General features: G+C 39.9%; 1 protein-coding gene, 1 long non-coding RNA gene and 25 other non-coding genes across 27 annotated transcripts; all 27 read left to right on the forward strand.

Moving 5' to 3' along the window:
- The first annotated feature begins 22 nt into the window (after positions 1 to 22).
- On the forward strand, positions 23 to 94 carry Trnae-cuc. The gene has a single exon. It is a non-coding gene; the product is annotated as a tRNA-Glu (tRNA).
- A 235-nt stretch (positions 95 to 329) lies between these two features.
- Trnae-cuc lies at positions 330 to 401 on the forward strand. The gene has a single exon. It is a non-coding gene; the product is annotated as a tRNA-Glu (tRNA).
- An 80-nt stretch (positions 402 to 481) lies between these two features.
- Trnaw-cca lies at positions 482 to 554 on the forward strand. Its single transcript has one exon. It is a non-coding gene; the product is annotated as a tRNA-Trp (tRNA).
- A 389-nt stretch (positions 555 to 943) lies between these two features.
- Positions 944 to 1,015, forward strand: Trnae-cuc. The gene has a single exon. It is a non-coding gene; the product is annotated as a tRNA-Glu (tRNA).
- Positions 1,016 to 1,095: 80 nt separating this feature from the next.
- Trnaw-cca lies at positions 1,096 to 1,168 on the forward strand. The gene has a single exon. It is a non-coding gene; the product is annotated as a tRNA-Trp (tRNA).
- Positions 1,169 to 1,395: 227 nt separating this feature from the next.
- Trnaw-cca lies at positions 1,396 to 1,468 on the forward strand. Its single transcript has one exon. It is a non-coding gene; the product is annotated as a tRNA-Trp (tRNA).
- Positions 1,469 to 1,702: 234 nt separating this feature from the next.
- On the forward strand, positions 1,703 to 1,775 carry Trnaw-cca. The gene has a single exon. It is a non-coding gene; the product is annotated as a tRNA-Trp (tRNA).
- Positions 1,776 to 1,857: 82 nt separating this feature from the next.
- Positions 1,858 to 1,929, forward strand: Trnae-cuc. Its single transcript has one exon. It is a non-coding gene; the product is annotated as a tRNA-Glu (tRNA).
- Positions 1,930 to 2,007: 78 nt separating this feature from the next.
- Positions 2,008 to 2,080, forward strand: Trnaw-cca. The gene has a single exon. It is a non-coding gene; the product is annotated as a tRNA-Trp (tRNA).
- A 234-nt stretch (positions 2,081 to 2,314) lies between these two features.
- Positions 2,315 to 2,387, forward strand: Trnaw-cca. Its single transcript has one exon. It is a non-coding gene; the product is annotated as a tRNA-Trp (tRNA).
- Positions 2,388 to 2,469: 82 nt separating this feature from the next.
- On the forward strand, positions 2,470 to 2,541 carry Trnae-cuc. The gene has a single exon. It is a non-coding gene; the product is annotated as a tRNA-Glu (tRNA).
- A 75-nt stretch (positions 2,542 to 2,616) lies between these two features.
- Trnaw-cca lies at positions 2,617 to 2,689 on the forward strand. The gene has a single exon. It is a non-coding gene; the product is annotated as a tRNA-Trp (tRNA).
- A 539-nt stretch (positions 2,690 to 3,228) lies between these two features.
- Trnaw-cca lies at positions 3,229 to 3,301 on the forward strand. The gene has a single exon. It is a non-coding gene; the product is annotated as a tRNA-Trp (tRNA).
- An 82-nt stretch (positions 3,302 to 3,383) lies between these two features.
- On the forward strand, positions 3,384 to 3,455 carry Trnae-cuc. The gene has a single exon. It is a non-coding gene; the product is annotated as a tRNA-Glu (tRNA).
- Positions 3,456 to 3,836: 381 nt separating this feature from the next.
- Positions 3,837 to 3,909, forward strand: Trnaw-cca. The gene has a single exon. It is a non-coding gene; the product is annotated as a tRNA-Trp (tRNA).
- An 82-nt stretch (positions 3,910 to 3,991) lies between these two features.
- On the forward strand, positions 3,992 to 4,063 carry Trnae-cuc. The gene has a single exon. It is a non-coding gene; the product is annotated as a tRNA-Glu (tRNA).
- A 79-nt stretch (positions 4,064 to 4,142) lies between these two features.
- Positions 4,143 to 4,215, forward strand: Trnaw-cca. The gene has a single exon. It is a non-coding gene; the product is annotated as a tRNA-Trp (tRNA).
- Positions 4,216 to 4,449: 234 nt separating this feature from the next.
- On the forward strand, positions 4,450 to 4,522 carry Trnaw-cca. The gene has a single exon. It is a non-coding gene; the product is annotated as a tRNA-Trp (tRNA).
- Positions 4,523 to 4,603: 81 nt separating this feature from the next.
- Positions 4,604 to 4,675, forward strand: Trnae-cuc. The gene has a single exon. It is a non-coding gene; the product is annotated as a tRNA-Glu (tRNA).
- Positions 4,676 to 4,754: 79 nt separating this feature from the next.
- Trnaw-cca lies at positions 4,755 to 4,827 on the forward strand. The gene has a single exon. It is a non-coding gene; the product is annotated as a tRNA-Trp (tRNA).
- A 542-nt stretch (positions 4,828 to 5,369) lies between these two features.
- On the forward strand, positions 5,370 to 5,442 carry Trnaw-cca. The gene has a single exon. It is a non-coding gene; the product is annotated as a tRNA-Trp (tRNA).
- Positions 5,443 to 5,677: 235 nt separating this feature from the next.
- Trnaw-cca lies at positions 5,678 to 5,750 on the forward strand. Its single transcript has one exon. It is a non-coding gene; the product is annotated as a tRNA-Trp (tRNA).
- A 230-nt stretch (positions 5,751 to 5,980) lies between these two features.
- On the forward strand, positions 5,981 to 6,053 carry Trnaw-cca. The gene has a single exon. It is a non-coding gene; the product is annotated as a tRNA-Trp (tRNA).
- A 220-nt stretch (positions 6,054 to 6,273) lies between these two features.
- Trnaw-cca lies at positions 6,274 to 6,346 on the forward strand. The gene has a single exon. It is a non-coding gene; the product is annotated as a tRNA-Trp (tRNA).
- A 1,480-nt stretch (positions 6,347 to 7,826) lies between these two features.
- Positions 7,827 to 7,899, forward strand: Trnaw-cca. The gene has a single exon. It is a non-coding gene; the product is annotated as a tRNA-Trp (tRNA).
- Positions 7,900 to 11,510: 3,611 nt separating this feature from the next.
- Positions 11,511 to 12,584, forward strand: LOC114524151. The gene has a single exon (XM_028545280.1). The coding sequence runs from the start codon at positions 11,511 to 11,513 to the stop codon at positions 12,582 to 12,584; it is 1,074 nt and encodes a 357-aa protein (XP_028401081.1).
- Positions 12,585 to 13,543: 959 nt separating this feature from the next.
- On the forward strand, positions 13,544 to 18,036 carry LOC114524287. The gene is made up of 4 exons (XR_003687091.1): positions 13,544 to 13,847; positions 15,641 to 15,723; positions 16,452 to 17,043; positions 17,662 to 18,036. It is a non-coding gene; the product is annotated as an uncharacterized LOC114524287 (long non-coding RNA).
- The last annotated feature ends 2,915 nt before the right edge of the window (positions 18,037 to 20,951 follow it).

A 20,951-nucleotide genomic window follows, 5' to 3' on the forward strand; every position in this document is an offset into this window, starting at 1 on the left:
CTAATGCTGGTGTCACCCAAGTTCCCACGTGGTCTAGTGGCTATGATCTGGCGCTCTCACCGCCATGACCCGGGTTCGATTCCCGGCGTGGAATTGTCATTTCTTCTTCCTTAAATATCGAAATATTTCACTCTATTTATACTGCAATTTAATTTTCAGTGCCACTAGCTATAAGGCCTCGTGGCGCAATTGGTAGCACGTCTGACTCCAGATCAGAAGGTTAGGTGTTCAAATCACTTCGGGGTCTAATTCGTTTTGTCATTTCTCAGTTCGTAAAAATTAGAGTCAACCATCTGTAAAAGATTCCTCTAATGCTGGTGTCACCAAGTTCCCACGTGGTCTAGTGGCTATGATCTGGCGCTCTCACCGCCATGACCCGGGTTCGATTCCCGGCGTGGGAATTGTTCATTTCTTCTTCCTTAAATATCGAAATATTTCACTCTATTTATCCTGCAATTTAATTTTCAGTGCCACTAGCTAAGGCCTCGTGGCGCAATTGGTAGCGCGTCTGACTCCAGATCAGAAGGTTAGGTGTTCAAATCACTTCGGGGTCAAATTCGTTTTGTCATTTCTCAGTTGGTAAAAATTAGAGTCAACCAACTGTAAAAGATTCCTCTAATGCTGGTGTCACCAAGTTCCCACGTGGTCTAGTGGCTATGATCTCGCTCTCACCGCCATGACCCGGGTTCGATTCCTGGTGTGGAAATTGTCTATTTCTTCTTCCTTAAATATCCATATATTTCACTATATTTATCTTGCAATTTAATGCTCCGTGCAACTAGCTATAAGGCCTCGTGGCGCAATTGGTAGCACGTCTGACTCCAGATCAGAAGGTTAGGTGTTCAAATCACTTCGGGGTCTAATTCGTTTTGTCATTTCTCAGTTCGTAAAAATTAGAGTCAACCATCTGTAAAAGATTCCTCTAATGCTGGTGTCACCAAGTTCCCACGTGGTCTAGTGGCTATGATCTGGCGCTCTCACCGCCATGACCCGGGTTCGATTCCCGGCGTGGGAATTGTCTATTTCTTCTTCCTTAAATATCGAAATATTTCACTATATTTATCTAGCAATTTAATTCTCAGTGCCGCTAGCTAAGGCCTCGTGGCGCAATTGGTAGCGCGTCTGACTCCAGATCAGAAGGTTAGGTGTTCAAATCACTTCGGGGTCAAATTCGTTTTGTCATTTCTCAGTTGGTAAAAATTAGAGTCAACGTGTAAAAGATTCCTCTAATGCTGGTGTCACCAAGTTCCCACGTGGTCTAGTGGCTATGATCTGGCGCTCTCACCGCCATGACCCGGGTTCGATTCCTGGTGGAATTGTCTATTTCTTCTTCCTTAAATATATCATATATTTCACTATATTTATCTTGCAATTTAATGCTCGTGCAATAGCTAAGGCCTCGTGGCGCAATTGGTAGCGCGTCTGACTCCAGATCAGAAGGTTAGGTGTTCAAATCACTTCGGGGTCAAATTCGTTTTGTCATTTCTCAGTTGGTAAAAATTAGAGTCAACCAACTGTAAAAGATTCCTCTAATGCTGGTGTCACCAAGTTCCCACGTGGTCTAGTGGCTATGATCTGGCGCTCTCACCGCCATGACCCGGGTTCGATTCCTGGTGTGGAAATTGTCTATTTCTTCTTCCTTAAATATCGATATATTTCACTATATTTATCTTGCAATTTAATGCTCCGTGCACTAGCTATAGGCCTCGTGGCGCAATTGGTAGCGCGTCTGACTCCAGATCAGAAGGTTAGGTGTTCAAATCACTTCGGGGTCAAATTCGTTTTGTCATTTCTCAGTTCGTAAAAATTAGAGTCAACCATCTGTAAAAGATTCCTCTAATGCTGGTGTCACCAAGTTCCCACGTGGTCTAGTGGCTATGATCTGGCGCTCTCACCGCCATGACCCGGGTTCGATTCCCGGCGTGGAATTGTTATTTCTTCTTCCTTAAATATCGAAATATTTCACTATATTTATCTAGCAATTTAATTCTCAGTGCCGCTAGCTAAGGCCTCGTGGCGCAATTGGTAGCGCGTCTGACTCCAGATCAGAAGGTTAGGTGTTCAAATCACTTCGGGGTCAAATTCGTTTTGTCATTTCTCAGTTGGTAAAAATTAGAGTCAACCAACTGTAAAAGATTCCTCTAATGCTGGTGTCACCAAGTTCCCACGTGGTCTAGTGGCTATGATCTGGCGCTCTCACCGCCATGACCCGGGTTCGATTCCTGGTGTGGAAATTGTCTATTTCTTCTTCCTTAAATATCCATATATTTCACTATATTTATCTTGCAATTTAATCCTCCGTGCAGCTAGCTAAGGCCTCGTCGCGCAATTGGTAGCGCGTCTGACTCCAGATCAGAAGGTTAGGTGTTCAAATCACTTCGGGGTCAAATTCGTTTTGTCATTTCTCAGTTCGTAAAAATTAGAGTCAACCATCTGTAAAAGATTCCTCTAATGCTGGTGTCACCAAGTTCCCACGTGGTCTAGTGGCTATGATCTGGCGCTCTCACCGCCATGACCCGGGTTCGATTCCCGGCGTGGGAATTGTCATTTCTTCTTCCTTAAGTATCGAAATATTTCACTCTATTTATCGCAATTTAATTTCAGTGCCCTAGCTAAGGCCTCGTGGCGCAATTGGTAGCGCGTCTGACTCCAGATCAGAAGGTTAGGTGTTCAAATCACTTCGGGGTCAAATTCGTTTTGTCATTTCTCAGTTGGTAAAAATTAGAGTCAACCAACTGTAAAAGATTCCTCTAATGCTGGTGTCACCAAGTTCCCACGTGGTCTAGTGGCTATGATCTGGCGCTCTCACCGCCATGACCCGGGTTCGATTCCTGGTGGAATTGTCTATTTCTTCTTCCTTAAATATCGAAATATTTCACTATATTTATCTTGCAATTTAATGCTTCGTGCAATTAGCTATAAGGCCTCGTGGCGCAATTGGAGCGCGTCTGACTCCAGATCAGAAGGTTAGGTGTTCAAATCACTTCGGGGTCAAATTCGTTTTGTCATTTCTCAGTTGGTAAAAATTAGAGTCAACCAACTGTAAAAGATTCCTCTAATGCTGGTGTCACCAAGTTCCCACGTGGTCTAGTGGCTATGATCTGGCGCTCTCACCGCATGACCCGGGTTCGATTCCTGGTGTGGAATTGTCTATTTCTTCTTCCTTAAATATCCATATATTTCACTATATTTATCTTGCAATTTAATGCTCCGTGGAACTAGCTATAAGGCCTCGTGGTGCAATTGGTAGCGCGTCTGACTCCAGATCAGAAGGTTAGGTGTTCAAATCACTTCGGGGTCAAATTCGTTTTGTCATTTCTCAGTTGGTAAAAATTAGAGTCAACCAACTGTAAAAGATTCCTCTAATGCTGGTGTCACCAAGTTCCCACGTGGTCTAGTGGCTATGATCTGGCGCTCTCACCGCCATGACCCGGGTTCGATTCCCGGCGTGGGAATTGTTCATTTCTTCTTCCTTAAATATCGAATTATTTCACTATATTTATCTAGCAATTTAATTCTCAGTGCCGCTAGCTAAGGCCTTGGCGCAATTGGTAGCGCGTCTGACTCCAGATCAGAAGGTTAGGTGTTCAAATTACTTGGGGTCAAATTCGTTTTGTCATTTCTCAGTTGGTAAAAATTAGAGTCAACCATCTGTAAAAGATTCCTCTAATGCTGGTGTCACCAAGTTCCCACGTGGTCTAGTGGCTATGATCTGGCGCTCTCACCGCCATGACCCGGGTTCGATTCCCGCGTGGGAATTGTCATTTCTTCTTCCTTAAATATCGAATATTTCACTATATTTATCTAGCAATTTAATTCTCAGTGCCGCTAGCTAAGGCCTCGTGGCGCAATTGGTAGCGCGTCTGACTCCAGATCAGAAGGTTAGGTGTTCAAATCACTTCGGGGTCAAATTCGTTTTGTCATTTCTCAGTTCGTAAAAATTAGAGTCAACCATCTGTAAAAGATTCCTCTAATGCTGGTGTCACCAAGTTCCCACGTGGTCTAGTGGCTATGATCTGGCGCTCTCACCGCCATGACCCGGGTTCGATTCCCGGCGTGGGAATTGTTCATTTCTTCTTCCTTAAATATCGAATATTTCACTATATTTATCTAGCAATTTAATTCTCAGTGCCGCTAGCTAAGGCCTCGTGGCGCAATTGGTAGCGCGTCTGACTCCAGATCAGAAGGTTAGGTGTTCAAATCACTTCGGGGTCAAATTCGTTTTGTCATTTCTCAGTTGGTAAAAATTAGAGTCAACCAACTGTAAAAGATTCCTCTAATGCTGGTGTCACCAAGTTCCCACGTGGTCTAGTGGCTATGATCTGGCGCTCTCACCGCCATGACCCGGGTTCGATTCCTGGTGGGAAATTGTCTATTTCTTCTTCCTTAAATATCCATATATTTCACTATATTTATCTTGCAATTTAATGCTCCTGCAACTAGCTATAAGGCCTCGTGGCGCAATTGGTAGCGCGTCTGACTCCAGATCAGAAGGTTAGGTGTTCAAATCACTTCGGGGTCAATTCGTTTTGTCATTTCTCAGTTCGTAAAAATTAGAGTCAACCATCTGTAAAAGATTCCTCTAATGCTGGTGTCACCAAGTTCCCACGTGGTCTAGTGGCTATGATCTGGCGCTCTCACCGCCATGACCCGGGTTCGATTCCCGGCGTGGGAATTGTTCATTTCTTCTTCCTTAAATATCGAATATTTCACTATATTTATCTAGCAATTTAATTCTCAGTGCCGCTAGCTAAGGCCTCGTGGCGCAATTGGTAGCGCGTCTGACTCCAGATCAGAAGGTTAGGTGTTCAAATCACTTCGGGGTCAAATTCGTTTTGTCATTTCTCAGTTGGTAAAAATTAGAGTCAACCAACTGTAAAAGATTCCTCTAATGCTGGTGTCACCAAGTTCCCACGTGGTCTAGTGGCTATGATCTGGCGCTCTCACCGCCATGACCCGGGTTCGATTCCTGGTGTGGAAATTGTCTATTTCTTCTTCCTTAAATATCCATATATTTCACTATATTTATCTTGCAATTTAATGCTTCCGTGCAATAGCTATAAGGCCTCGTGGCGCAATTGGTAGCGCGTCTGACTCCAGATCAGAAGGTTAGGTGTTCAATCACTTCGGGGTCAAATTCGTTTTGTCATTTCTCAGTTGGTAAAAATTAGAGTCAACCAACTGTAAAAGATTCCTCTAATGCTGGTGTCACCAAGTTCCCACGTGGTCTAGTGGCTATGATCTGGCGCTCTCACCGCCATGACCCGGGTTCGATTCCTGGTGTGGAATTGTCTATTTCTTCTTCCTTAAATATCCATAATTTCACTATATTTATCTTGCAATTTAATGCTCCGTGCAACTAGCTATAAGGCCTCGTGGCGCAATTGGTAGCGCGTCTGACTCCAGATCAGAAGGTTAGGTGTTCAAATCACTTCGGGGTCAAATTCGTTTTGTCATTTCTCAGTTGGTAAAAATTAGAGTCAACCAACTGTAAAAGATTCCTCTAATGCTGGTGTCACCAAGTTCCCACGTGGTCTAGTGGCTATGATCTGGCGCTCTCACCGCCATGACCCGGGTTCGATTCCTGGTGTGGAAATTGTCTATTTCTTCTTCCTTAAATATCCATATATTTCACTATATTTATCTTGCAATTTAATGCTCCGTGCAATAGCTATAAGGCCTCGTGGCGCAATTGGTAGCGCGTCTGACTCCAGATCAGAAGGTTAGGTGTTCAAATCACTTCGGGGTCAAATTCGTTTTGTCATTTCTCAGTTGGTAAAAATTAGAGTCAACCAACTGTAAAAGATTCCTCTAATGCTGGTGTCACCAAGTTCCCACGTGGTCTAGTGGCTATGATCTGGCGCTCTCACCGCCATGACCCGGGTTCGATTCCTGGTGGGAATTGTCTATTTCTTCTTCCTTAAATATCCATATATTTCACTATATTTATCTGCAATTTAATTCTCAGTGCGCTAGCTAAGGCCTCGTGGCGCAATTGGTAGCGCGTCTGACTCCAGATCAGAAGGTTAGGTGTTCAAATCACTTCGGGGTCAAATTCGTTTTGTCATTTCTCAGTTGGTAAAAATTAGAGTCATCCAACTGTAAAAGATTCCTCTAATGCTGGTGTCACCAAGTTCCCACGTGGTCTAGTGGCTATGAACTGGCGCTCTAACCGCCATGACCCGGGTTCGATTCCCGGCGTTCTTCTTCTTTAAATATCCATATATTTCACTATATTTATCTTGCAATTTAATGCTCAGTGCCGCTAGCTAAGGCCTCCTGGCGCAATTGGTAGCGCGTCTGACTCCAGATCAGAAGGTTAGGTGTTCAAATCACTTCGGGGTCAAATTCGTTTTGTCATTTCTCAGTTGGTAAAAATTAGAGTCAACCAACTGTAAAAATTCCTCTAATGCTGGTGTCACCAAGTTCCCACGTGGTCTAGTGGCTATGATCTGGTGCTCTCACCGCCATGACCCGGGTTCGATTCCCGGCGTGGAATTGTCATTTCTTCTTCCTTAAATATCGAATATTTCACTATATTTATCTAGCAATTTAATTCCCCAAGTGCCGCTAGCTAAGGCCTCGTGGCGCAATTAGTAGCGCGTCTGACTCCAGATAAGAAGGTTAGGTGTTCAAATCACATCGGGGTCAAATTCGTTTTGTCATTTCTCAGTTCGTAAAAATTAGAGTCAACCATCTGTAAAAGATTCCTCTAATGCTGGTGTCACCAAGTTCCCACGTGGTCTAGTTGCTATGATCTGGCGCTCTCACCGCCATGACCCGGGTTCGATTCCCGGCGTGGAATTGTCTATTTCTTCTTTTAAATATCCAATATTTCACTATATTTATCTGCAATTTAATGCTCGTGCTAGCTAAGGCCTCGTGGCGCAATTGGTAGCGCGTCTGACTCCAGATCAAAAGGTTAGGTGTTCAAATCACTTGGGGGTCAAATTCGTTTTGTCATTTCTCAGTTCGTAAAAATTAGAGTCAACCAACTGTAAAAGACTCCTCTAATTCTGGTGTCACCAAGTTCCCGCGTGGTCTAGTGGCTATGATCTGGCGCTCTCACCGCCTTGACCCTGGTTCGATTCCCGGCGTGGAATTGTCATTTCTTCTTCCTTATATATCCATATATTTCACTATATTTATCTTGCAATTAAATGCTCCGTGCAGCTAGGTATAAGGCCTCGTGGCGCAATTGGTAGCGCGTCTGACTCCAGATCAGAAGGTTGGGTGTTCAAATCATTTCGGGGTCAAATTCGTTTTGTCATTTCTCAGTTCGTGGGTCAAATTCGTTTTGTCATTTCTCAGTTCGTAAAAATTAGAGTCAACCATCTGTAAAAGATTCCTCTAATGCTGGTGTCACGAAGTTCCCACGTGGTCTAGTGGCTATGATCTGGCGCTCTCACCACCATGACCCGGGTTCGATTCCCTGCGTGGGAATTGTTCATTTCTTCTTCCTTAAATATCGAAATATTTCACTATATTTATCTGCAATTTAATTCTCAGTGCGCTAGCTAAGGCCTCGTGGCGCAATTGGTAGCGCGTCTGACTCCAGATCAGAAGGTTAGGTGTACAAATCACATCGGGGTCAAATTTGTTTTGTCATTTCTCATTTGGTAAAAATTAAAGTCAACCAACTGTAAAACATTCCTCTTATGCTGGTGTCACCAAGTTCCCACGTGGTTTAGTGGCTATGATCTGGCGCTCTCACCACCATGACCCGGGTTCGATTCCCGGCGTGTGGAAATTGTCTATTTCTTCTTCCATATCCATATATTTCACTATATTTATGTTTCAATTTAATTCCCAGTGCAGGTAGCTAAGGCCTCGTGGCGCAATTGGTAGCGCGTCTGACTCCAGATCAGAAGGTTACGTGTTCAAATCACTTCGGGGTCAAATTCGTTTTGTCATTTCTCAGTTCGTAAAAATTAGAGTCAAATAACTATAAAAGATTCGTCTATTGCTGGTGTCACCCAGTTTCCACGTGGTCTAGTGGCTATGATCTGGCGCTCTCACCCCCATTACCCGGGTTCGATTCCGGCGGGAATTGTCTATTTCTTCTTCCTTATATATGCATATATTTCACTACATTTATTTTGGAACTTATTTCCCATCGCATTTAGCAAAGGCCTCTTGGCGGAATAGGTAGCGCGTCTTACCCCAAATCAGAAGGTCAGGTGTTCAAATCACCACGGGAGTCAACCAACTCTAATGGATTTCTATAATGCTGCCATAACCTATGGTCTAGTGGCCATATTTAGGTGCTCCTGTTACGTAATTCATCATGTGACACATATCACATGACTTTATGTATAAGTATTCGGGACAATTTATATTGTGTGGTTAGATCCATGTAATAGCATGCTAGAGAAGACGTAATAAAGTTTTTTTATTAAAACATAACATGGTGGCAGCGGTGTAAAAAATATAATTAAAGGAGATCTAAGAAGCCAGATAACGCTACTGTAGATGGCAGTTGAACAAGCGACAAACGCTCCGATCATACATGGGATTCAACCGCCAACGGGTTTGGATCTGAAATGTAGAAATAAAGCCGAGAATTGGAGGACATATAAACAACGCTGGGAGAACTACACAATTGTGACACAACTAGACAAACAACCAGAAGAATATCGAGTCGCATTATTCCTATATTGCATAGGACAAGAAGCCGTGAAAGTTTACAATAGTTTCGATTTAGTGGCCGAGGACAAACGCAAGTTGGTAAAGATTATTGATGAGTTTGATAAGTATGCGATTGGCCAAGTTAATGAAACGTATGAACGATACAACTTCAACAGCTGTGGTCAACAAGACGGGGAAACTATTGATGAGTACGTCGCCAAACTAAGAACATTGGCACAAACATGTGGTTTCTGTGTCTGCTTGCATGATTCACTTATTCGCGATAGGATTGTGCTTGGGGTAGCCGATGCTAGCACACGGAAACGACTGCTACAGCATTCGAAATTGACTTTACAAGAAAGCATTGTAATATGCCGAAGTTTTGAAGCGACAAATTCGCAGATTAGACAGATGGGCGAACAGAATAAATTGGACGAAGTAAACAAAGTGCTATCAACCAAATCGAGAACAAAGCAGGGCGGAGCAAGAAACAAAGCAAACTATGGTGAGTCCAAACAAGAGTTATCACAATACAAAGCGTGTGCATATTGTGGAAGAAAGCATAAGTTTGGACGAGAATCGTGTCCAGCATGGGGTGAGACGTGTAATTCATGTGGAAAGCGGAATCATTTTGCAAAGCAATGCAGACAACGCAGGAGAGACAATACGAACCAAGTGAAAGCAGACTCGAGCTCGAGCTCCGATTGTGAGTATATCGATAGCGTGACTGTGAAACCAGAAAAGATAAGCTCGATTAATCAACAGTTATCGAAAGAAGTATATGCTAAAATGATTGTAAGAGGAAACCCAATTAAATTCCATGTCGATTGCGGGGCAACGGTAAACGTGTTACCAATGAAGTATTTAGTAGGTGAAAACATTCAACCAACAGACAGAACTCTACAGATGTGGAATAAGACAGAATTAAAACCAAAGGGAACTTGCCGTCTTACAATAAGAAACCCGAAAAATGACAGAAAATATTCCGTGGAATTTATGGCAGTTCGAGAGAATTTGACACCATTACTCGGGGCTAAAGCGATTCAACGCATGGGAATTGTCGAAATACATAAAGAGAATTTTGAACAAATAGCCAAAGTGAATAGTGGTACCAAAGACGCAACAGGTGCACAGTCAACAACGACAGTTATGAACCAAATAATTGAAGAATTTGCGGATGTGTTCGAAGGAGATGTGGGTACGCTAGTGGGAGAACAACATCTAGAAGTGGATCCAACAGTACAACCAACCACAGCTCCATCAAGACGAGTGCCATTGGCCGTAAAAGCAAAGGTGAAAGAGGAGTTAATGCGACTAATGAATCTTGGGGTTATACAGCCAGTTGATGAACCCACTGACTGGGTCAGCAACATGGTCGTGGCAACAAAACCATCTGGCGAATTACGCATCTGCATCGATCCCAAACAGCTGAACAAGGCCCTCAAACGTGAGAGGTATCCCATACCAGTTATTGAAGATGTGATGCCAGATATAGCCAAAGCCAAAGTTTTTACAAAGGTGGACGCCCGGAATGGTTATTGGCATGTGATGTTGGACGAAGAGTCCAGTAGATTGACGACATTCGACACGCCGTTTGGAAGATATCGTTGGAAGCGGTTACCGTTTGGGATCAGCGTTGCATCAGAGATCTTTCAGAAAAGGATCCATCAAGCCTTGGAACGGCTTGAAGGAGTGCTCGCCATACATGACGATATGGTCATATACGGAGTAGGTGACACCATTGAAGAAGCAAAAATCGATCATAATAGAAAATTGACGGACTTTTTCACAAGATGTAGGGAAACGGGAGTGAAGCTCAACAGAAGAAAGTTGGAGTTATGCTGTACGGAAATTCCATTCATGGGTCATCTTGTAACATCTGAAGGGTTGAAAGCAGATCCAGATAAAATCGAAGCTATAATGAACATGCCCAAGCCTACAGACGTAAAGGATGTACGAAGATTATGTGGATTTATCAACTACTTGGCAAAGTTCATGCCACATTTATCTGATGTAATGGAGCCACTTCGACAGCTTACCCATAAAGAAGCAGAATGGAAATGGATGCATGAGCACAACGCGGCTTTTGAAAAGATCAAGAGTATGGTGGTTGCAACGCCGGTACTGAAGTACTACAACCCTGACGAAGAGCTAACCATTCAATGTGATGCGAGTGACAAGGGATTGGGAGCTGCCCTTCTACAGCAAGGACAGCCTGTTGCCTTCGCAAGCCGCGCCCTGACAGATGTAGAAACAAGATACGCTCAAATAGAGAAAGAGATGCTGTCAGTGGTGTTTGCTCTTCACAAGTTTGACCAATATGCGTATGGACGACGGGTAACAATCGAAAATGATCACAAGCCATTGGAAGCCATAGCTCAGAAACCGCTTCACGATGCACCCAAACGGATTCAAGGTATGATGCTGAACATACAGAAATATGACACTGTGATTTCCTACAAACCTGGATCTCAGATGTATTTGGCAGATACTTTGAGCAGAGCCTTTCTGACCAGCAGTGCCAACACGCAAGGAGAATTTGAAAGAATTAACGCACTCAAAGCTATTCCACTTTCTAAAGAGAGAAAAGAACAGATAAAAAGAGATGCTGAGCACGATGATGTTCTCCAACGATTGAAAGACGTCATACAGCTGGGGTGGCCTGAGAGAAGCAAGATCTACCAACCATGCTTCACCCATATTATAGCTACAGAGATGAGCTTAGCGTGTACGATGGTCTGGTCTTCAAGGGAGAACGATTGGTCATTCCAAAGGGGACGCGACAGCAAATGAAGCTTGATGTACATAGATCACATATTGGTGTAAATGGGTGTTTAAGGAGAGCACGGGAATGCATGTTTTGGCCTGGGATGAGCGCAGAGATGAAGGAGTTCATAGGTCAGTGCGAGACGTGTCGAAGATATGAGACTCGACAGCAGAAAGAAACGCTGATGAGCCACGAGATAACAGAGCGACCATGGGAAAAAGTGGGCGCTGACATCTTTACCATTGGTGACAATAACTACCTTGTATTGGTAGATTATTACTCCAATTTCTGGGAGATAAACCGCCTCGAAGATACCAAAGCAAGCACATGCATTAGAAAGATAAAAGGTCATTTTGCCAGGAATGGAATTCCGGATATCCTTGTCAGCGACAATGGTAGCCAGTTCGTCTCTGAGAGATTTGGAAACTTTGCAAAATTGTGGGGTTTCGAACATTGTGTAAGCAGCCCTGGACACCAGCAAGCCAATGGAAAGGCAGAATCTGCTGTAAAATCTGCAAAGAAGCTGATATGTAAGGCGGTTGAAACTGGAAATGATCCGTACCTGGCGATCTTGGCTCATAGAAATACCCCCACTGAAGAAGCGGAGTCCAGTCCAGCCCAGAGATTACTTGGTAGACGATGTAAAACCCTCCTACCGACCACTACTGAGTTGCTCAGGCCGGAGAGTATTCCAAATACAAAGATCATGAAACAGAGGAAAGAACGAAATAAGAAACAAGCGAAATACTACAATGTTGGTGCTAAAGATCTGTTGCCTCTGGAAGAGGGAGATACTGTGCGAATGCGGCCATTCAGAGTTGGACAGAAATCGTGGGATCGAGCAACAGTTAAACGAAGATACGATGAACGGTCATACGAGGTAGAGACCGATAGGGGAAATTACCGACGAAACAGAGTGGATATTAAGAAAACGATGGAGCAAAGTGAACAGCCCGCTATTGAGATCCAGCCAAAGACACCGGAAGGGTCAGGAAACGAGCGACATACCGTTCCAGCGATTATGAGTAACAATGATGAACAAAGAGTAACAATGAGGTTCAACGATGCAGCGACGGGCAACGATGAAGATCAGTACAAAGCTCAAGATTCTCCGGTAGCACAAGAATCACATAGACCAAGACGATTGAGAAAGAAACCCAGTTATTTGAAAGACTATGTCATGAACTGAATAAACAGTGAACAATTATGATCCTATTCATTAACTTTAACATTTTGAACTTTCCTAATTACAGTTATACTATCATTCCTAATAGAAGAAAACTGAAAAAAAAGAACAACACTTTATAACCTAGGTAGTTAGTATATTCATTATCTAGCTTTCATATAAGAGAAAGGATGTTACGTAATTCATCATGTGACACATATCACATGACTTTATGTATAAGTATTCGGGACAATTTATATTGTGTGGTTAGATCCATGTAATAGCATGCTAGAGAAGACGTAATAAAGTTTTTTTATTAAAACATAACAGCTCCCACTGCCATGGGTTTTTTTCGGCCCGGCATGGGAATTGTCTATTTCTTTTTTTTCAATTAGAATTCATATATTTCGTTATATTTATCTTGCTCTTATCAGTGCAGTTAGCTGACTACCGGGAAATTGACTATCAGGAAATTGGGTGTTCAAGTGACTTCGTTGTCATTTCTCGGTTGTTAAAATTAGAGTCAATGCAACCAACTCTAATAGATTCCTCTATTGCTGCCATCACCATAGAGATTATAAATAAAACTAAAGGAGGCATTATCACTGAGCTATATGGTATTTATGAGCTATATGGAATTTTAATATAGCTCAGTGATTGGTATCGTCCGAAAACATCAGCCGAAAAAGGGAGCGCGATATTGGGGGGTAAAATTCGACGTAAAATTCGTACTGTCATTTCTTGGTAAAAATTACGGTCGAGAGAGTCGACCAGTAGTCGACCAATGAGGGCAAGAATACTTGCGTAAGTTGCGTCCTCGTTTGTTTCGTGTTTTCGGGAGCACACGCGCGAAGCTACAGCGATTAAAAGACCCTGGGTACGAGGTTGCTTCGATTACTGGCGGAGGAAAAAAGGAAAAAGGTGTTTTTAAATTTGTAAAGTGGTAGCACAGTAGCACTGCGTTATTCAGATTGCATTTTCAATTTGAAGATTGTTGTGTCGGTTCCTCGATCATTTTTTTTCTCCTTTTAACGAACGAAATGAAATTTCGAATCGTTTCAAAAACCAATTTTGTGGTTTGAGAAGTGAAGTGAGTTAGGCAAATCGATTCGTTGTGGAAGGTTAGCGCGAATATGGTTGTTTAAAGATGAAATGAAATGGTGAATTTCACGCACGTGTTTTGCCGCATGCTGAAGACAGAAATTAATTTGAACGCGCAAGTCGATGCCTGATCTGGTCGATGATTGGCACATGTGCTTAGCTGTTTCTTCATAAAAAACACGATGGGTAAGTCCTTTTTTTGTTGGCTTATTTACTATTTAGATTGCAAAGTTAAACAATAATACTCGCTCGCCGTATATGCTCGCCGAAATAAATATGCGGGTGTGATTTAGTAATGAATCCTTTTTAATAATTCCCTTTGATACCAATTTAACACGTAGTAGCTTTTCTACTGAATCATACATGCTGCAAAACATTTGTATAAGGAAACCTACCATTCTGTAGTATTTTAATTCACAAGGTACATACATACCTATACATACATCACTTTATTCAAACAAGCTAGTCCCACTCAACTCTAATAATTGTTGTTTTCCAGGAGGGGCGTGTGAATAATACAAAGAAAATTGAGAATAGTATAATATTTACAAAAGTAGAGATAAATATGAAGAACTAGTTAATTATTTAATACTACAAGTTAAATGTAAGGTTTGCAATACTACGCTTAAAGTGGCTAACTGAAGTAGCTTTTTTGCTTCTGTTTGAAGACTATTCCACAGACTTGACGCACTGTAAATTCAAACTCTGTTTTAAAAAAATTGGTTTTTGGTTTTGGTAATTTTAAATCAGTGTCAAAATTTTGTAGATAATAGTCGCCCTCTAAATCTCTTACAAAATTATTAGTCAGGCACCAAGCTGAAAGCCCATTAAGGACCTTGTGCAATGGAACACTCTTAATTTAGCAGGTCTGACATTGAGAGTTTCTAATTTTAATTTTTGCAATATCATGCTGGGACTGGCATCGTAATTTGCACCAGTAATCACTTTATCTGCACAATTCTGAAGTACCTGCAATTTTTCCTTTAATTAAAGACTTATCACAAGTATCCCACAAAGGGGAGCAATAATCAAAGTATGGCTGAATTAAAGATTTGAATCACAAGATAATCTAATGAAATAAAAGATTTTATTCTTCTCAAGACACATAATTTCATATAGAGTAATTCTAAAGAAATTCATTCCATCTGGTATGCAAGCAAGGTGCAAATTTAATAGCAAATGCTAAAAATGATGTTATTTCACAGTCTAATTAACATTCAAGTTTCAGGTTCTATCTATTGATGGTTTATCAATTGAAAGGGAAAAAACATACTATCTTTCTTGGTAAAAAATTCTGTTTAATTCATATTAGAGAAAAATTAGGTACAAATACCATAAAAGTTATCGTAGCTTTATCTTAAGAATGTGTTACAGTATTATCAAAACACACAATCTAAATCAAAGTTATATGCAAAGTTATCAAACATTTCTTTAAGTCAAATGCCTTATAGGCCCATAGACACAATCTATATAGTATATTAATGCAAACAACAGATAAATGAGCACCTTTGCTTTGCCTTTGGGATTCTAGAAGGAAAACAAACAAGTTTAAAATGAGAGGCCCAAGACCTTCATGTGGTGCTTGCTTACAGATTGGCACCAAAAAGTGTAGTGGAGTCAGTCAGCTAGCACACACTAAAATCATAAGATTTATACTTTCAGTATACTGTCTTGTATACCTTTGCTTAAAAACACATGAGACATGAAAATTATATATCAAATTAGCTTATATTGGAAAAATCGGTCATCAAAAGGATTAGTTTGTGGAATTACAAGTTTTACACATGCAGGTCATTATGTATATTTGTTAATGCATCATATTCGTATTATGCTAACGAAAACCAACAGCTTTTAACAGAGCCTAGAGGTTTCTGCCTTTAGGTTTCATATGTATATATAAGTGTTTATATACATGTGTAAATTTAACTAATTTGATTTTATAAAAACTAAAAAAGTTATTTGTTTGTTTTTTCTTATAGAAATAGACTATTGCTTAACTGTGGGGTGCCATTATTGGTAAAAAAAAGACTGGGTTTTCTTTCACAGAAATACAATTTTCAAGGTCAGTTATGCGCTATTTTTTCATAGTTACTGCAACAATTCTAATCTTAATCTTATATCTAGTGTTGAGTATAGTTTTCATATCTTTTAAATTGGCTTTTCTTCCTTTTCGGAAGAATTTCTGAAATTAAATTTACCCAAACATTGTTTTATTAGCTCTGATAGGAAAAAAATACTGAAGAAAGCTTGGTACAAGTATATTTAAATTCTAATATGATATGAAGAGCTGCTTTTTGAGCCACTTGAACGCCATTCCACTAGGCAATTTTTTTGTGTGATGCGAAGCAGTATCTGAAATTCAGTGATGTGATTGGTTTGCCAAAAAATTTGCCCCAAAAAAGTAGAATCGCTTCCTACTTTTTATCTATTTGCATGAATAAATTCACCCAGTGGAGAACAGGCTTAATGCATCTATATGGGTAAATCAATTGTGATTTTTGGCACTTCACTCAATGCACATAAATTCTGAGGTTTAAAGGGTCTTTAACCTACGCAATACACCTTTTGCAACCTTCACTTTCAAGTTTTCCTGGTGTTTTGATTTATGAACATTAGCTTTTCTATATTTTTTTCATTTTTAACCAATTTAAAAAATATATATCAATATATCAAACCATTGATTAGTAAAAAAGCATACTTGAGAGAAAAAGGTATCACTCAAAACCGAACAAATGTTTGGTCTAATGCCAATTCAATCGATTACAAACTATCATCCCTTCTTTCTTCAAGGTGGTTGGAAATTACTGGTAATGTTAAGTTCAGTATCATTGCTACTTTCTTGGACTGTTGGCAAGTTATCTGCTATATGCCCTGGATTATGGTAGAACCCAATTGGAAAGCAGTGAGTCAAGACAATTTGCATACATTCTGCAATTGGAGTAATGAATGTGTGCCACCACCAGAGATCATTTCTGTCCTTTCCAATCAAGTATCTTTCAATCAGGAAGTTATGTAATAAGATAGGATCATGACTAATGTAAAATCACCGCAATCTAATATAAAACCAGTTAGGTTACTATCTTGGATTAACATCATCCAATTTGCAAAGAATGCTACTATATAAAACATGCAGCACCCCCTGAAACTTTCATGAAGCAATTGCTTTCATGCTAATCCGGATAAAACGCTCAAGAAAGATGTTCAAATACATATGGATATCATAATTGTAAAATCTTGTGGTTAGAAGAGAGTGATTTAACAAACATAAAGGAAAGAAATGTGCTGTCCAGTATATACTTTTGGTAACACAATCTATTTTCTGGACAATGAATTTTGAAGATTGGAGGAATACGAAAAACCAATAAAAATCTCTTCTGTGCAGGTAATTAGCAATAATTTTTACAACCTAGCTGGTCATTGTATGGGCAGTATGCATGCTTTCATCGATCATATGGCATATTTCATATAATTTTTGCCCTGCTTGAGATTAAATAGTGTGTATTATTATTGTTTGAATGTTCGTGCAATACAAAGTGTAAAACACTAGAAAAACCTAAATTACCTAAGGTATACTTCTTCTTGGAATTCCTTTAATATATAATAAGTGTGTTCAAAAAAAGTGTTTAATTAAAACATTGCATTTGGTTAAAAACTTGATCATATACCAACTTTTAAATAGACAATTCATCATACAACCAATTTTGTTTCATGCTTAATAAGTTGCTGGACATGTTCAGATATTCAATGTTAATTTACCATACAAAAATTGAAAATACATAAAAAATATTAATAGATCCACCCCAAGTTATAGCTTGTATTTTAAACGTTTTTCTCCAAACGGCTATCCAGTTTTAGGCCTGTGCACAGCCTTAAATTCCCCTGTAATTTAATTATGGATGAATTTAAGGCTGTTTTATTCCAGTTTTATACAAAATAGAGGACCACATAATGCTTGCAAGATGATTATAGTTTGATATTTATACAGTTGTTTATTTTTTAGGACTATGGTGTGATTAATCTGTTGGATGCTGTCCTGGATTGGGCCTTATAAAGAATCTTAAAAGTTTGCAAAAGTGTGTGGTGCCATCTTAAGCATAAGGCATTAGAACTTGTTGGACCAGTTCAGAAAGAAAATGGTATCCATCGCAATACAGTGATAAACTTATTCTGAACCTGCAACTTTTGATGCCAACCAGATTTAGAAACTTGAAACTGGATGATGCTATGAAAGTTATTATCATGGTTCCAAATTAGTGGATTTACATGGATTAATATATATGGATTTTACTTGTACACATGGTGAAGCAATATTGTATCTACCCTCTGAATATTGATGTTGCCAAGATTAAGGAAGTATACAGCAACAATAAGGATGTAGTTTCTTCTACACAGGTATGGTGATTAGCATTATATTTTTTGCAGCCAAACTTTTCATATACTGGGGTGTGCATGCTGTGCATTATTTATATTTTCATCCTTTTGCCTTACAAAAAGTGGTAATTGCATGCTGACTTTCATAATTTATTTAAAGAGAAGATGCAAATTTATGTTGTGGGAAATTGCTAGAATTCCAGCCCTTATAATTAATTTTAATTGGCTGCAGTTGAAGGGAAGCGCTTGAGTGCAAATGTACAATGTATGCTTGATAAACTTAATTTAATTCAAGCATAAAGTAATATTTCATGCTTTTACCATGCAAGTTGTCATTCTTACTAAAATCATACAATTTTCCAAAAAAAATTTTTATTTCCCAGTTTTTTTATAAAAATCCTTGTTTGAAGTTGTATGAAGCATTGTGAAACTGTGCTATTACATGGCGCCTTTGTAGAAAACATTTCCGCGTTTCTACTGCCTAGTTTGTCGTTTAAACTATTTCTGTTTAAACTATTTCTGTACCATAGAAAGGGGTGATTTGGGACATTTTTCCATGTTTGAAATAATTTGGTAATGAAAAAGCCAGAAAGGAGAAATCTTTAAATGTTATATGATTAAATCTCCATATCTAGTTTAAGCAGCTAATGTATATTTAGTTGTATGCTTGTCATGGTAGTTTTTATTTAAAAATAACCTGGTTGTATTGGGACCACTAGTAAAACACATCAGTTTTCACTTTGTACCACATGTGGTTGGGACAATGATGAGGTGATGTAGGACATATTCATAATTTCATTCAAATTCAAAGATTTTATTCCTCTCAAGAAACATAATTTCATATAGAGTAATTCTACAGAATATCATGCCATCTGGTATGCAAGCTAGGTGCAAATTTTAAAGCAAATGCTAAAAATGATGTTATTTCACAGTCTAATTAACATTCAAGTTTCAGGTTCCATCTATTGATGGTTTATCAATTTAAAGCGGAAAAAATACTATCTTTGCTTGGTAAAAAAATCTGTTTCATTCATATTCGAGAAAAATCAGGTACAAATACCATAAAAATTATCGTAGCTTTATCTTAAGAATGTGTTACAGTATTATCAAAATCTAAATCAAAGTTATTTGCAAAGTTATCAAACATTTCTTTAACAGTGCAAAGTCATCAACTAATTAACCATCATAAAGTATTTTTCTTGGATTAAATATTACTTATATCAGTAGTTGTACTTCCAACAATGTCCAACTTTTGCAATTGCGGAGCGACATCTGCTTCATATACATCTTGGTAGAAGACTGAATTATTCTCCCGCTCAAGGTTTTAGGGCTCTTTGATCCCAAAAAGCTTGTTTAAATATTGGACTAATGTTTCGTCTCCATACCTTTTTTCAACACTTTCCCAATAAATAATTATTCTTCATAACAAACTTTGACCCATTGTCCAATGACAATATCATATTCCAGTGGTCTCAACTCATCCATGGGTGACAAGTTTTTCTGATCTCTTAAATCATCTATACTGGATTCTTAAGATACATGAATTTCCGACCCTTCCTCTGAATCATTCCCACTGGCATCGCCTTTATCAGGCGTTAGGTCGTCAATTGCAGCCATAATTGCCTCCATTTTCATCCCAGCATGCTATCCCCTCAACCAGGTAGGACTGGAAGTGGCAATCATTTTCAGTGGTGCCTGGTATAAATCTTGTAATATGAAGGTGGAATAACTCCAATGATGTTGATCCCCTTCCACATCTGTAGATGGACAGGCTGATATTTCCTTTCATCGTGTAGCCAGTACTGGTGTAGAGAGTAATGCCGGCTGCGTCTTGGATACAAGGCAAATGTTTTTGCTGCTCCTCCCAGATCTACCAAGCACGGTCGTCATCAAGCAATGGAATTCCCATCATGTCTTTCCCCAGATTCGAAGAGAAAGTCTCGATGAGTTGTTGAATAAGTCGAGAACACACTTCAGAACCTCGAGTTCGCCTTTTAGAAAGGGTTGCCAATTCCTTTTTGCTGACGTGCTTTGTTATTCCCTCCTTAGGCACTGTTGTGATGCCAGAAGCAGAAAGCTGGGCATGCTTGGCTTCATAAAGCGTGTTTATATCTTAAGAATCCCATTCAAATATGCAACCAGACAGCTGCAACATAAATGTTCCATACAAGGCATGGGACTCCGAACAACACCCAACAGCTATACGCCGCATGTAATGCCACACATCCAGCCTGATCACCATGTCATGAAATTGGTGAAACTGTTCCTTTACTCTTGTGGAGCAGCAGTCTCGATCTACGTGAAGGACTCTTGGTGCTTCGACGTTTGCCCTTTCGTACCTGGACATGAGGCTTTCTCCCATGTCATCTAGACCATCGCCTTCTAAGTGAGCGAGGACTGACATCAGTACTTGTCCAAACTCATTTCCAACATTTGTGTGAAGGAAATGAGTACTTGTCCAAACTCATTTCCAACATCACGATGCTGTGCCAGCTAACTTCTTGACAATCCACAATGAGTAATTTATCACTATGTTTGCTATTATTGCCTGTTATACTTTGTGTACCCTGAAAAAAAGTGCTATTAAGCCAAATTATTGTTTTAAATTCAAATTTGAATACCTTTTTAGCAGAGTCCATTTTTAGGATTGTGCCAAATGTAGATGTTATTTTTGTTTTGGTTTCATCCAATCTGCCGATCACATCCTGTGGATAAACCGAGAGAAACCAGTCTGCTTTTGCGCAATCTCTTCTCTGTCAGAGATAACCCGCAAGATGCAGGAAAAGGGCTTTTTCGTGACGACGGGGAATTCACCCGAAAAGCGGGAAATTTGAATATAATCGACATAAAAGGAACAATTTCCCTCTGCTTTTCAAGGGCTTGGGACCTTCTAGTGACAAAACACTAGGCAGCATTAAA

The sequence above is a fragment of the Dendronephthya gigantea genome, unplaced genomic scaffold (genome assembly GCF_004324835.1).
Source record: "Dendronephthya gigantea isolate DGI-Jeju-01 unplaced genomic scaffold, DenGig_1.0 000030F, whole genome shotgun sequence".
Taxonomy (NCBI): domain Eukaryota; kingdom Metazoa; phylum Cnidaria; class Anthozoa; order Malacalcyonacea; family Nephtheidae; genus Dendronephthya; species Dendronephthya gigantea.